Source organism: Fimicolochytrium jonesii (assembly GCF_025526975.1).
Source record: "Fimicolochytrium jonesii strain JEL569 chromosome Unknown EV422scaffold_27, whole genome shotgun sequence".
NCBI lineage: Eukaryota > Fungi > Chytridiomycota > Chytridiomycetes > Spizellomycetales > Powellomycetaceae > Fimicolochytrium > Fimicolochytrium jonesii.
Genome location: NW_026515694.1, coordinates 281,029 through 295,035, shown reverse-complemented (window position 1 = coordinate 295,035; position 14,007 = coordinate 281,029). Strand labels below are relative to the sequence as shown.

The 14,007-nt window shown below is 53.8% G+C and overlaps 8 protein-coding genes across 8 annotated transcripts; 3 read left to right on the top strand and 5 right to left on the bottom strand.

Annotated features, from left to right (window-relative positions):
• The first annotated feature begins 3 nt into the window (after positions 1-3).
• On the top strand, positions 4-1,205 carry EV422DRAFT_219072 (uncharacterized protein). The gene is made up of 4 exons (XM_053065448.1): positions 4-194; positions 268-295; positions 363-492; positions 594-1,205. The coding sequence occupies exons 1-4, from the start codon at positions 108-110 to the stop codon at positions 898-900; spliced, it is 552 nt and encodes a 183-aa protein (XP_052922551.1). The 5' UTR covers positions 4-107; the 3' UTR covers positions 901-1,205.
• EV422DRAFT_219001 (ribonuclease T2-like protein) lies at positions 1,180-2,551 on the bottom strand. The gene is made up of 2 exons (XM_053065447.1): positions 1,799-2,551; positions 1,180-1,722 (listed from the first exon to the last, which is right to left on the bottom strand). Exons 1-2 carry the CDS (start codon positions 2,297-2,299, stop codon positions 1,327-1,329), a joined length of 897 nt encoding a protein of 298 aa, XP_052922550.1. The 5' UTR covers positions 2,300-2,551; the 3' UTR covers positions 1,180-1,326.
• Positions 2,552-2,848: 297 nt separating this feature from the next.
• EV422DRAFT_541244 (uncharacterized protein) lies at positions 2,849-4,982 on the bottom strand. Its single transcript, XM_053071192.1, has 7 exons — positions 4,578-4,982; positions 4,350-4,503; positions 4,143-4,286; positions 3,942-4,070; positions 3,561-3,836; positions 3,062-3,451; positions 2,849-2,925 (listed from the first exon to the last, which is right to left on the bottom strand). Exons 1-6 carry the CDS (start codon positions 4,812-4,814, stop codon positions 3,135-3,137), a joined length of 1,257 nt encoding a protein of 418 aa, XP_052922549.1. The 5' UTR covers positions 4,815-4,982; the 3' UTR covers positions 2,849-2,925; positions 3,062-3,134.
• Positions 4,983-5,056: 74 nt separating this feature from the next.
• EV422DRAFT_219076 (uncharacterized protein) lies at positions 5,057-6,557 on the top strand. Its single transcript, XM_053065449.1, has 3 exons — positions 5,057-5,891; positions 5,962-6,196; positions 6,260-6,557. The coding sequence occupies exons 1-3, from the start codon at positions 5,297-5,299 to the stop codon at positions 6,435-6,437; spliced, it is 1,008 nt and encodes a 335-aa protein (XP_052922548.1). The 5' UTR covers positions 5,057-5,296; the 3' UTR covers positions 6,438-6,557.
• Positions 6,558-6,748: 191 nt separating this feature from the next.
• EV422DRAFT_570622 (uncharacterized protein) lies at positions 6,749-7,527 on the bottom strand (the record flags this gene model as incomplete). The annotated part of the gene is made up of 5 exons (XM_053072893.1): positions 6,749-6,898; positions 6,965-7,012; positions 7,077-7,124; positions 7,222-7,289; positions 7,473-7,527. The coding sequence occupies 5 exons, from the start codon at positions 7,525-7,527 to the stop codon at positions 6,749-6,751; spliced, it is 369 nt and encodes a 122-aa protein (XP_052922547.1).
• A 304-nt stretch (positions 7,528-7,831) lies between these two features.
• EV422DRAFT_499969 (isoprenoid synthase domain-containing protein) lies at positions 7,832-9,110 on the top strand (the record flags this gene model as incomplete). The annotated part of the gene is made up of 5 exons (XM_053068113.1): positions 7,832-8,176; positions 8,265-8,363; positions 8,449-8,685; positions 8,757-8,915; positions 8,982-9,110. 5 exons carry the CDS (start codon positions 7,832-7,834, stop codon positions 9,108-9,110), a joined length of 969 nt encoding a protein of 322 aa, XP_052922546.1.
• A 126-nt stretch (positions 9,111-9,236) lies between these two features.
• EV422DRAFT_219507 (ATP-NAD kinase-like domain-containing protein) lies at positions 9,237-11,093 on the bottom strand. Its single transcript, XM_053065451.1, has 3 exons — positions 10,605-11,093; positions 10,355-10,528; positions 9,237-10,283 (listed from the first exon to the last, which is right to left on the bottom strand). Exons 1-3 carry the CDS (start codon positions 10,792-10,794, stop codon positions 9,436-9,438), a joined length of 1,212 nt encoding a protein of 403 aa, XP_052922545.1. The 5' UTR covers positions 10,795-11,093; the 3' UTR covers positions 9,237-9,435.
• A 781-nt stretch (positions 11,094-11,874) lies between these two features.
• EV422DRAFT_541224 (glutathione S-transferase domain protein) lies at positions 11,875-13,116 on the bottom strand. Its single transcript, XM_053071191.1, has 3 exons — positions 12,653-13,116; positions 12,356-12,588; positions 11,875-12,266 (listed from the first exon to the last, which is right to left on the bottom strand). The coding sequence occupies exons 1-3, from the start codon at positions 12,969-12,971 to the stop codon at positions 12,111-12,113; spliced, it is 708 nt and encodes a 235-aa protein (XP_052922544.1). The 5' UTR covers positions 12,972-13,116; the 3' UTR covers positions 11,875-12,110.
• Positions 13,117-14,007: the final 891 nt, after the last annotated feature.

The following is a 14,007-nucleotide window of genomic DNA, read 5'->3' as shown; positions in this document are numbered from 1 at the left end:
GGCTCGTCGGGAGGCGTTTGCCCTTTTTGCCCTTCTCTCCCGTGCCGCACAACTCGCAGCGAACAGCATCATTCCCACGGAAACACTGGACAGGAACTACAGCTACAATGCGTAACTTCGTCGCCCTCTTCGTCGTCGCCCTGCCGGCCCTTGCAGCCGCCCAGTTCGCTACGGACTGTGGAAATGCTACCCAGGTATGTGGAACTTCTGTCGAAATGCTCTCGGTCCGCTCTCACATTTACTCCCTGCTCACCTTTCGTTAACCAGGCTACCTTCAACCTGTGTGTCAGCAACGGTACGTTTCGGGCATGAATGATATTTGAAGAGCAGAAAAGAAGCTCACCATTGCTCCGGTATATCAGGTATCTTGGACGGAAACAAACTAGCCACCACCCCTGGCACCACAATCGAGAACGCTTGCAACAACGTCCGTGAGAACCAGGCCTTATACTATTGCTGTCTGTGCAATGACTACACCGCCGTCCAGAGCTGGTAAGTGGGAAATAGAGATGGAGGGGAGAGGGTTGTTCGTACGAAGAAGAAATGCCTTGGTTCTCCTTCTGACGTTTCCCGCTCTCACCCGTGGCCGCTAGTTACAACCAGCTCTGCACGACTTCTCCCTCCATCTCAACCATCCGCCAGCAAACCTCGCAGTACTGTGACGCCTGCGTCCCCGCCAACACCGTCACCCGCAGCACCAGTCTCCTCCCGTTTCCCACTCTCTCCGGAACTTACTCGACCTTTCCCACCGCTTCCTCCACCGCCGCTCCCGACGCTATCTCCAACACTGCTAGCGCCACTGCAACTGCTACCGCTGCGGCTAAGAACGACGCTGGATCGAGGCTTGCTGGCCTCAGTGGCGCCGTGTTTGGCGGTGTCGTCGGTCTCTTCATGGCTTAGACCCCCCAGCATCACTCTCACTCGCATTTCTTTAAGACCGCATGCTGATACTGCTGTGTTTCCGAGTTGGCGTATAATCACCACGAACAACCGGACTGAACACGGCGTACTTCCGAACAGACGTTTACCCATACTTTAGCACACGATATATAGGATCCCTTATCCATTCTTTATACGGACTGTCACATTAGATAAACAACGATTTTTTCTCTACCCCTTACGACGTTGTCGCAATGCAATCCGCATGATTAACATAGTGGAAAGATAACTTCAAGTTCCCAGAACAGTTTCAAGTCTTCGCATACCGATAACTGGCTGATTGTGTGTTGGCCAGTACTCAATCGATTTTCAATGTTGGCGATATGTACGGGGTGGTTCTATCTACTACAATCTAAAATCTAGTGAGGAAGTGTGTATCAATACCCTCTAGTGCTTCTTGGGCTGGGGAAGGAACCAGATGTCGGTATTGTTGGGGCAAGAGTTGTAAAGCTTAACGGGGATCTGGCTCACAAACTTGAGGTTGGGGCGAGCGTTCAAGAACAGCCAGACCTCAGACAGGTAAGCAGTTCCGTTGACCTTCACGCACTGAAGTGTGCCGGGGTAACCGGTATCAGCTTCGATAGCGGCCTGAAAATCGGCGAATTTGTATGGCTTGGTGGCGGAAGGGACGATGTTCTTCTTGCGGAGGATTTTGCCCATCTCGTAACGCTCGCGGAGCTTGTAGGTGGTGTGGAAGTAGGTGAGGACGTCGGCGGAGGAGTTGGCGGCCTGCACTTCCTTGCTGAAGCAGGTGGGGTTGATGGTGGACATGCAGGTTCCGTGCTGTGACAAGAGATGTGACATCAGTTTCGCGATCGTGTACAATTTGCTCAACGTCTGGCTCATGAGATGTCCATACCTTTGTCCATTCGTGGGACCACATCCACTCGTAGCTTCCATCCGCACCCTTCCACACCTTCTTCAGCTTCTCAACGAAACCCTTCTCGACCGTGTTGGCCGCAATACGCTCCGACACATCGTGGTACGCACGGGCCGGGTCACATCCAAGAGGGGATGTGTTGTATGTACCGTCGCAGTAGTCAGGCCACAGTCCGTGGATGGTGAACTCGTTCTTTGGCAACGAGTTCAGCGTCTCGTTCGCACAGGTGGCGCCGCTTTGGCAGTAACCCATGGTCCAGTTCTGGGCAAAGACCAGGAGACCCTGGTCGGGGACGCAGCATCCCGAGTATGGGAGGCCGGTCGAGGTGCTGTTGGTGCAGCCGATGGCGGTCTTTGGGCAGTCTCGGGGGATGAGTGGTCGGGGGTCTTTGCCGTGGGAGTTGCCATCGCAGCCGGGCAGGGCGAGGGCTGTCTGCGCGACCAGCGCGAGGACAGCGGTCGAGAGGAGGGCGGAAGGCATTGTGGGTGGACGTTGGAGATTTCTCACACTAGGAAGCGAGGAAGCTTGACGCTCACCGCAGGGTCTTTATAACATTTTCGCTCTGGCTTCTGCAACGACCGCCAGGTGTATCCAGAGAGGCTGCACATGCATGCTGACAGCCTCTCTTCCGCTTCCGAGTCCAAAGTAGTAAGAAAAAAGCATGCAGCTCCAACTAGGATCTAATTAGCGCTCCGCTCGCTTCGCTAATCATCGCTTAACTCGCTCGCTAAAATTATCGCTAATCATCGCCTGCGGTACTGTGGGTACAAAACGTGCTGTACTGTAGAGGGACGAGTCGACGACCGAGAGCGATCACAGTGTGGGGACGTAACGTCTTTTGACGCCGCCGACAGACCAGAGAATTCTCGCCGTGGATTCTCGTGTGGATCCAAGACCGAGAACGCGGTATGATTGATTTCGAGCTTCCATTTGTGGGGACGGGCGTGTGGGCTTTTCTGCGACGGGGTCTGCGGGTGGTGGCCCATGGCCATTGCTTCACTCTCAGGCGAATGCAGGGGCCGGCCTGTAAGAGGATGGTTCAGCGGTCTTGGGTGGGTGGGCTATCATAGCGTTGAACCCTTCACAATAGCGTCTCGAGTCTGCAGGTATCTGCCCAGGATTCACAAGAGAACGAACATGCGTGGTGTTCTCAAGGTTCTCATGTATTCCACCGAAGACGCGGTCAGATTGCAAGCGTATAGGGTGGTTCTAACGGTACCTGTTTCGTCTAAAATGCTACAGTGCTATACTACACACCTCTAGGCTAGCCGCGGTCCTTCTCCAGACGAGCGTTTGGGAGCAATGTCTGTACCTTCTACCGTTGGAAGCTGACGATAAGGCCCGCGATGGCGGCGGCGATTTGAAAGCCGGAAACCGTTGCTGCTACCGCGGCGCTGCCGTTATCCTTTGATCCGCTTTTACCGGTATTGCCGACAGGGCCATTACCAGAGCCACCAGCCCCGGTGCTGTTGCCAGCAGGAGTAGCACCAGGCCTCCCAACGACTACTCGAGAACGGAAAAGGATGCCGACGTTGCCGACTTCTGGGACCCACTGGCCGGAGGGGATTGCACCGTCTTTCAAGCATTGGTTGTTGGGGCCGCAGGTTGTGCCTGCGGGACACGACGAGGCGCCTGAAGCAAGAAAGAAGGATGAGCAATCACAATGGGGAAATGCAAGAATGCTCAAGCATTTCGCACACATCTCGTGTACTCCGTATGCATTGCGGAAAGGCATACATACCACAACAAACACTTCCAACACGCATACACCCTGACCCACACTTCTCCTGCAGGACGCCACAGCCATCGCTATCAAGCACGCTTTCGCACGTGCGTCCATCTGGAGCGCATACGCCGTTTCGGGGGCAGTAGGTCCAGGACGTCGAATTGCCGGCACCGCCGGTTGTGCCGGTGCAACACGTACCGCCTCGCGCCATGCAGCCGGATCCGCAGTCGTCTAGACCTAGTTCGGCACAGGTGGATGCCGTGCTCCCCGGGCCAGTACAAGTCGGTGGTGCTGGGAGTCACATTCGAGAAGGAGTGCAGGAATGGTGTCAAACTTCAGAAAGGCGCCCCATGCAGTCCCAGGTCAATTCATAAAACTGCGTCGGCTGTCACCTACCTCTGCCAGGCGAATGAGTGGTGCTATCGCCGCATCGGTAGCTTATTGCGCCGGGCGGGAGCATCGTGGTGTACCTCGGACAGCTGGCGGCAGGCCCGTCGTATTTTCGGTTGAATTCGTCGTCAATCGCTGATAATCATGGGGAGACGGTTAGCGGCAATTCCTTACGGGTCAAGGTCGAGGAATTTCGCGGAGCCTCACCGAGACAGCATTGGTGACCTGGAGCCATGGAGAAGGAACCACACAGCGCATCCTCACTGAAGACTGCCCCCTCTCTCGAATTAGAACTCCATGGCGTGCACGTTTCATTCGTCGCGCAATATCCATTTTGACAGAATGAATCGCCTGTTGAGACGTATATCAACAAATTCCCCAATCTGCACCTTTCAACCGCAGCTGAAAACTAACCGCGACAGCATGACGCCGCTAAAGGCATGCACTTATCACCGCAGAAACTGTCCAGGTAGTTGTTGGCAGTGTTGGTACAGGTGGTGTTTTTCGTGGGTTTACCGAGTGGTCTCAAGCAGCCACCGTCTATGCAGGTTTCATCTGGGTTGCAGCCCTGGAAAGTGTGTTTCAACGAGGATCTGGTACCTCTCGAACCAGTTCTCGAACGGAAGGAGTGCTCTGACTTACGTGGCCAGCAGGACAACAGATATTAGAAAGAGGATAGCATCCTCGCGGACATCTCTTTTCGCCTTGAGGACATGTAGCCGGGTCTTGTCTTGCGTGCAAGGACGGAAGCGAGTAGCGGAGAATGGAATCGCTGGGAGAGGTATCGTGGGTCGAGATGACAGCGCCTGGCTGGACTGTTTCTGCAGCTGCCAGTGACGCGAGGCAGGCGATATATGAGACGACGATGGATGATCGCATCGCAGTCAATTTCGGAGAAGACGCACCGATCTCAGATGAGAAGACGCAGGACAAACGACAGCGCCGAGCCGGCGGCCAGCCTCGTTTTATACCTTCGACGCCATGAAGAAGAAGTTCGTTGGCTGCTCCTACGCTGGCTCCTACACAACCCAGGCAACAACCGTGGTGGGCAAAGGTGACAGGAACTTCCACAACTCGACGCGCGCAAGGCCTGAATCCGTAAATCACGTGATCTCTTGGGCTGGTGAAATCGCTCAGTTCGCCCAGTTGCTTTTTTGACTTGCTCGCTGGTGGTATAACCGAAAACATATAGCCAGAACACCTCAACCCGGTATTTCAAAGGCACCACAGAATCACATAGGCCCGTTCAGGATAACGCCGGACCTAGCTGCATAAATCGTGCGCCCTCGGAAAGAAGAAGCCCCGAATTGTGGCCTGTAGACCCCTTAACGAAACCTTCCAGCACAAAAACGTGCGAAACAATGTCCACACCGTCGGACAAGACGTCGAAAAAGGGAAAGCGGAAGTCCGCTGCCGCTGAGATTCCGGATAGTGCAGTGCCAGAGAAGAAGCAGAAGCTAGAGGGGACACCGGCAATAGCGAAAAAGCCAAAGCAGAAAAAGGCAGATAAAGCAGAAGATGTGGCGCCAAAGACGCCCAAAAGTGCTAGCGACAAAAAGAAAGCGACCTCTTCGACAAAAAAGCCATCTGATGGTTCCACAAGCGCATCGAAAAAGAGCGCAACCACAAAGTCCACCCCTACGCCATCATCGACACACGCGAAACCACACTCCGCCAAATCCCATCGGAAGCCCACAACCCCCTTCTCTTCCGTTGTTGCTCAGATCCAATTGAGCCTCCCGCCATGCTTCATCGGCAATGTGAATAAAGGAGTCAACGAATATCTCGATAGGTTTCTCATGCGTTACGTGGAAGAACTGGATGGGGTGGTGTTGGCTTGCTCTGGTGTAAAGGCGGTAGAGGATTCGGCGCGGTTGATGTATGAGAGCCCATACCTGCATTTCAAGGTCCGGGTGAGGTTCACGCTGTTCAAGCCCATCGTCGGGGAGCTCGTTGGTACGTGCGGAAGAGGTTTGCTGTTAGTCTCGGGTCCTGCGTAACTGAGGCGTACTTTTTCAAACAACAGTTGGGGTGGTGAACAAAGTATCATCAGATCACATTGGTCTCCTGGTGCACGGTGTTTTCAACGCTTCGATACCATCTGGGAAAATCCGACTTGACGAATTCAAATATTTCGAGGAAGCGGGAGACGGGACCACAGAAGAGGGGCATGGAGGCGGGGTGTGGCGCCGGGCGTCTGCTGATGGAGATCCAGCAATCAGTATCGGTGTTGGATCGGTCGTGAGGTTTACTGTGGCAGAGTACGTTTGCGAATTTCGAAATCTGTGATTCACGGGCTTTGCATGACTCATTTCTCCCACTAGATTGGTGAAGGCAAACGACATGCTTACACTGGTTGGATCACTCATCGCGGACCCATTACATACGGGATTGATAGACGCTGCTGGGCTGGCACCTGCCCCACTACCTGAGTTACCTGCAGAGGCGGAGGAAGGAGAAGGAGACAATTGGGAAGAGGATCCAGATGCTATGCAGACATGAGACGTTTGAGCCCGTCTCATGGATATATGGATTCATATTTAGAACGCTGGCAATTTGGAAGATTGCTGGCACATGAGCAAGGGCATATGACCTGGAGATAAACTAGACGGCCGGACGCAGGACGGTGAAGCGTTTCCATGGAGCACATATCCCTGGTCGATTCTCGGCTTACAAATAGAACGACCCGAATGCTCTGTCAACGCCATAACTTACTAGGGTGATGCTGACCTCACGGATAGATGTTATGCTACAAGATACGCCACTGGCATCTCGCATGCTGGCATCAATCTTCTATATACACATGCGCCTCTCTACTTCCGCTCCTCCACCATGATGATATGATATCCAAAATTCGTTTTCACCGGAGGGTCTGTATAGCTTGGATTCCCAACCGTCGAGGGCTGCAACGCGAATGCCGCGTCCTGGAACGCACCGACCATTGAACCTCGCGTCATCCACCCCTAGGAGGAGGCAAGTTGTTGAGATGCCGTCTCCATCGCTCTCCTGAAAGTGAGAAGTGGACTCACCAGGGAACCCCCTGCCTTTGCCTTGTCTTCGGAAAACTGTTCGGCGACCTGGGAAATCTTGAATGTTAGACGTAGGGTGCACACCGTGCTTGAAGTTTTCCGGGGGCCGTACCTTGTCGAACGATACCCGCTCCTTCAGCTTGGCCATCGCCTCCATGCTCTGTCATCCAGATATGTCAGTTAGCGTTCCGGCCTCGACCGGCTGTGCTGGTTCCAACGTCGCCATAAAGTGTCTAACTTGGTCGGAGCAAACTCACCTTGGAGTGCTTTTCGCATAGTATGTGCCGCACTTTGATGGCATTCGCAGGTTTCAGCTTACCTTTCCCTACAGGAAGCATGGGAATTCAGTCTCATCCTGAGGAATACACTCGGCGGTCATTTTGGGGTCGTCGCCGAAGTCCGGACACCTTGAACACTCCCCGCCGCCTCGTCTCGAAGACATCCATATCCCACGCGATTTCCTATAGGCGAGTGGGAACTTGCGGGAACGGCGGGAATTCGTCCTTACCTTCTGAGGCATCGCCGGAACCACCCCCGCTCTTAGGCGCATTCTTTTTGCCCATCTTCAAACCAGTACTAATCGTCTTCTTTGCTGTTTGTCAACTGCACTACCGCCTCCAATCCAACCTGCAACTGAACTGCAGAACGGCTGCAGAAGGCGTGTGGAGGACGCGCAGAGGATGCGCTTGAATTCTCTGCTCCCGAGTCCCGACACTTGCCGACAGGCTCCCGACGCGATATTTGGGAACTTGGGAAAATCCAACAAACAAATCCAAAGGTTCATCAGCAGCTTCCACTGGAGCGTCGAAGCTTTCAGCCGTAGCCCGTTCAATAGCGTTGAGTCGTTTGAACAAGTAGCAAGGCACAATGTCGTTCCCCGCCAAGTCCGTACCCCGCGTCGGTGTATTCTCCTCTAAGTTGCACCAAGCCCACAAACCCCGCCGGAGACACTTCGCCGCACCCACCTCCCGACCAGCAACAACCCCCGCACCGCTTCAGAACGCTCAGAATTATGTTACCACCCTCCTTCAAAAGCACGATTACGATAATTATCTAGCGTCCCTGTTTGTTCCCGCCAGATCGCGGGATGCCGTTTGGGCTGTTCGCGCGTTCAATGTGGAGACGGCGCTGATCAGGGAGAGCGTGAAGGACTCGTTGCTGGGGAAAGCGCGGATACAGTGGTGGAGGGATGCTGTGGACGATGTATTTGCGGTTAGTGAGAACGAAAGCAGCTGAGAAAAGAGCCCCGCGGCCTGCTGGAGCCAATATCATATGCGGAGCCTAATCTTTTCCGTCGTAGGGCAGACCGCCGAACCATCCCGTGACGCTGATGCTTGCACAAGCGCTGGAGACCGCGCCCTTGTCAAAGTCGTGGTTCAAGAGGATGCTGACTGAGAGGGTTAGTTGCCGCGCAAACCACTATGGCGGAAATTCTAGCATACCGGCCCTGATTGCAGTTCCAACATCCGTTCCGCGATATTCAGGAATCTAACTTACAAGATCCGCAATACGCAAAGATAGCGGACTTGGAGAAGTACGCGGAGAATACAGCGTCCAGTCTGCTGTATCTGCAGCTGGAAGCGCTCGGGATACGCAATCACGATGCAGAACATGCGGCGGGGCACGTGGGGAAGGCTATTGGAATAGCCACCTTGTTGAGGGCTACACCGTTTCATGTGGAGGAACGGAGGTTTTATCTCCCTTCCGAGATTATGGCGAAGGTTGGTGTGGTCGGACTCGCTCTCGCGCGAATGGTGCGCACGCAATGACTCATTCACCTGCGAACCTGTAGCATGGGCTATCCACGGAAACAGTCTTCCGCACGGGTCCAAGCCAAGCGCTGGAAGAAGTCGTTTTCGAAGTCGCGACGGCCGCCAACGACCAGCTCATCACTGCGCGGTCGTTTATGACAGATATGCCTCCGGCGGCAATTCCGGCTTTGCTACCTGCAGTGAGCAATCTTGCCGTCGTGAAGAACTTCGGTGTTCCCATGTAACATCACTTTTCGCGTCTCTAGGTCCCGGTCGATTTGTTTCTACAAGCCCTAGAGAAAAACAACTTCAACTTGTTTGACGCGAAATTGGGGAAAAAGAGTTGGAAGCTGCATTATCGGTTATGGAAGGCTGCCAGAAGCTTGACGATATGACACTGAGCATTTCAGTCCAGTCAGCTTGGTGATGAATTTGCGACAGGCGTTTTAGAGGGAACGTGGGTGGCGACCATGCCGACTTGGAGACAGCGTACCTTCCTGCGAGGCCACCGACGCAAAAACACTACTCGAAGATATTTATGGGAACTCACTTCACCATCCTGCCGTGTGCAGCGAAGCACGTGTTTGTACGCTACATAGACTAGTTACATAATGTAGCATAGGGCTGAGAGTCCAATTATACAGAGTAGGTTTACAGGAATAAAAGTGCACAAGTTCCATGGTTTCAGCCATTCCAGCTTCAGCGTACTTCCGTATCCGCTTATGAACCCCTGGTAGCCTTCTCATACGCGCGGGTCCACGCGCTCTCATCCAACCAGTCCGGACACAGGACGTTCAATACGCCAGGATGTATCTCCATCTTGGTGGTCACATAAGGTACCCTCTCCCCACTGACATCCATGAACTCCCCCTCGTGCATTTTCGATCCTGCTTTCCTCTCCTTATCCCACGTCCATCCCTGCGGCTCCAATACTAGAGCTTTCACCCGTTCGGCTTTCACTGAAGGCTGAGCAATGTAGGCACCGGTGCCCTGATCGAGAAGCGGCCGCAGGGCATCGCGGAAGGACATCTTTTCCGACCATACGACGTGGATGTCGCCGTCGGCGATGCGGGCGTGTGGGGTCACGATGAAGTCATCTGAAATCCAAGGGAGGTTGGTGGCGACGAAGTAGTTGAAGGAGGAGTCGATGATGGTGGGCCATGAAAGGTGGGCCTTGGGGTCGGCGGTATAGATGCGTTGTGGGCCGTATGTTGCGGGTGATGATGGTGAGTTTCCCTTGGGTGTCGGGGAACTTGATCTGGACGGGCCTGCGCCATGCGCTTTGTCGCTTGGAAGCAGGTAGAGCTTGCCATGGTATGTTCGCATGCGGATGAGACGGATGACGGCCGCGACCGTCATGCGTTCGGCGCCAAGCCATCTGTATGCTTCCGACTCGAAGTCGACATCTGCCAGCAGAGTCCACATGAGCTGTAAATGGGAGTACGTCACGGTGTCGTTTTGTGTGATGGAGAAGGCGTCCATGGGTCGCGTTCGCAGTTTGATAACGGCCAAGGTGGCCAACTCTATAGATCCGCACATCAAGTTCTTCCCCAGGGCGTTGGCGGTGCCTAACAAACATGAAAGTCAGTGACCCGTGAAAGGTTGTAGCAGAAAATAAGTTCAAGGTGTGTTTACTCACCACTTCCGATTAGCCCGATGGGAAGCTTCGACGCCTGTTCCCAATCACGTCGGGATAGCAGGCCATGAACCACTTCGTGAAACACCCCGTCGCCGCTGATCGTCACGATAGCAGAGTACGCGTCAATATCAATCTCCTGGGCAATCTGCGTCGCATGCTGCTGATGTGTCGTTTCTATCCGGAGAGAACTTCATGATTAGGTCCTAGATCGAACGTAGATGTCGTTCGGTAGCATGCAGAATATACGCACTCCTCAATTCGAAGGGCGTTTCGGACAAGTGCAGCATAGGTCTAACATATTGCTCGTAATTCTTCACTCCTCGCTTTGTCCCGCCGAAAGGATTCACCAGAAGGAGTACCGGTTTCGTGCCTGCATAGCGAATCGCACGGTGAATAACCAATGTCACATGGAAGGTTGACTCTGGCCAAAATGGGCACATGACGTACTTCTCTTCAAACCAGCCGTCGCCTGGACAGCTTGAATGGCAGACTCCACGCCGCCCTTCGCCTGCGTCAAGCTCTCAAACAAAATGCGACGGATCCCAGGTCGTTTTGAAAAGCTGCCATTCGTCAGTTCCACGGCTGTCAAAGCCCAGTACGACGACTGTCCCGCGGCGTTGGAGTCCCTATGTAACCGGCTGGCTTCACTGGCCAGCACATCTCCGCTTTTCGTTGTTTTCAGAGGAGGCGATGGTCGCGCCACTCTTGCAGCTCCAAAGATCAATGCGCTCGAAATGGTTGTGACTGTGATGCGAAGACATATTCAGTTATGAGACTCCGCTGATGTGAGATCCCCAATGGATTGGATAAGTTTCAAAGCCACCGGGGATAGGTCAGCTTCTCTATAAGCTCCCTCAACCGGTCCCCTGAGCCGGCTTTCATACCATTCGCCCGCCAATCGGTAACAGCCTACTTGTCCATACATGTACGGTCGCCACACTCGTTTGTCCTCAGAGACATTCGTCGCTAGCCGCCCCTTGCTCCATTGCATAATCTTCCCACTCCCCAGACTCTATTTAGCCTCCTCCTTTTACCCACCTAAGCCAAAGTCATACTTGAGCGTCACTCCAGTGTCCGTCACCATCAGCTCTGCCTCCAGAGGAAATGCTAGTTTCAATGCTTTACGTCCTCCGAAACCACAGCATGAAGGCTCTGCTTCTGGCGGGACATGGCCGCTGGGACCAGGCGACTCCGGACTCTTGTTCGGTGACTGTGAGTGGGCGGCATTGTCCCACAGCACGCGGATGCGCTCTTTGAAAGTCATGCTTTTGGAGCGGGTCCTCTTGTTGTCGTTCCGGCGAAAAACGACCCTTTGCTTCCTGTGAACGAATAATGCCGGAAGATGAAAGGAGGGTGCTTCTGGGGTGCTTTGGTTGTTTGAGGGTGCTTCAGCTCAGCGGTTGCTTTCCCACCTGCTTTCCCACGGAGACCATCGTGTCGTCGGCGGCGCGTAGAACGCACCGTTTTGTGGCGCGTTTTGTGACATCCCGACTTCCCAAGTTCTTCAGTCCGCTAGGGGTCCGAGATCACGCAGAGGATCAATAGTGTATGTGCAAATTAAGGTACAGTAATATATCTTACAAAGTGCAAGAGCGGCGTGCATCTTCACCAGCAGAGCCAGAGCGAGTTCAATCTAGGGCCTGTGGAGGGTTGTGTAACTACAGCACGATGCGACCAGAGCATACAGCGGCCGGCAGCTTTAAGGCCTCACTATCAAACCAGCCCTCACCATCGTAGCGTAATCGGATGCGCGAGACTACAAGTTGGAGGTCGATGCCTCGGGCTTCACTTTCGCATACGCATAGTCAGGAGTGTCTTTCAGAGCCTGCTGGTAAGCGGGCCTTGCATGCATCTTCTCAATGAAAGCAATAGTCTTTGGACCCATGAATTCCTTTGCACGTCCCAAAGCGGCCTGAAATTGGAAACAGAAATACAATCAGAAATTTATGTACGAATCCAATAGTAAGCCATAAAGCACAGCGCGCATGCACAGATGCATACCTCGAGCGGGAAAGTCATTTGGATATCAGCAGCGGTGAACTCGGAGCCGGTGAAGTACTCATTCACTTCCAAGTGCTTCTCGATGTAGTCAAACAAAGTCTTCAGCTCCGGGTCGATAAACTTCGAGTGCACCGCGCTCGAGATGCCGCTCACGAGTGGGCGAACAAAGAAAGGGCTTTGCTTCACGGTACTTCCAAAGACCAAAGTCATCAAGAGAGGGAACATGAGAGAACCTAAAAAGTCGGACGTCAGCTTACACGCACCAAGTGCAAATTCTGCGGATTTTTGCGAAAGTACCCTCAGCGAAATGCAGCCAGTGAGAGTATTGAATCGCCTCGTTTGTTCCAGCAGCTGGCTTCAGCCTCCCGGCTCCGTAGGTGTCAACAATGTAATCGACGATAGCTCCAGACTCCGCGATGGTCTTGTCGCCGTCCGTGATGACGGGAGACTTGCCCAACGGGTGAACAAGCTTCAACTCCTTAGGAGCCCGCATGTCGGGGCCGCGTTCATAGCGCTTCAAGTCAAACTTGATGTCAAGTTCGTCCAAGAGCCAAATAATTCTCTGGGCCCTGCTGTTGTTCAGGTAGTGGAGCGTGATGTTGGACGGGGTCGACATGGCGGTGATGGTTTTACTGGTACTTCGAGACGAGATTCCAGTGTTGACGTGAGAGCAGCTGCTGGTGGAGGGTGAGAGGGCGCCCGTTTCTTATGTATGCTTTCGCCACAGGGATCTGATGGAATATCACTCGCAAGGTGGCTTCGGAAGCGGAAGCACTGTACGTAGCGGAGGGGACACGGAGCCTGAGGCGGGGCTTCGGATCTCGTGCGATCGGACGGCGGACAATGACGTGCCGCCGTCAGTCACTGACATAAGCATCGCTCCAACGCGTTTTGCAGCTTCCGCTTGCCAATGGACATGTGGGGGATCCAAGGAGGCCACACGCCTCGCTGTGCCTCTCCTACAGGAAAGAGTTACTCGTATGCTTCTCCTGCCGGAAAGGAAAGATCTCCTGTCGTTCTCCAGCAGGAGACGGATGGCTCCGGTCCTTCTCCTGCAGTAGAATCATGAGCTTACTGCCACGCCGCAACATCACCTCGTCGTGTTGCTCTGCCTTCCGGGACTTCATCCTACAGAACTTGATTCTTGACCTGCCACCCACTATCATTGCCTGTCTGCCCAGAATTTCTTTGATTCGGCGTGCGTTTTAGCACATGTGTACATACTTGCTCATTACTCTTCAGGCACTGGAACCGAGCCGTGCTGTCTAACTGTCGGTCTTTAATCCGGTGAATCTGTTCGACCTTAAGTATTCGAGGGGCCAACAGGTAAACACGAAAGGAGCAGGCCATCATTCATGCCGCTCTCAACATGGCGGTCACCTCGATTCCATTGTGCTTTATGACCTGCGGTTACCTCCATATTCAGCTACCACGCCATGCTACCCTACGCGGATTGGACTGTATGGCGACGGCGTAGATCAGTATCGACGGCCACGGCTTCGACCAGCTTCCCCAGTGTTCTATCAATGCCTGCTCCTGGTTGATTCTGGTGTATGATGTGGAAGACGACTCATCACCGGTGCTGACATTCCGTGCCTTATAGGAAGATCAACACCCAATTTGAGACGTGGCTAGTAGCAGCTGGGCATCGG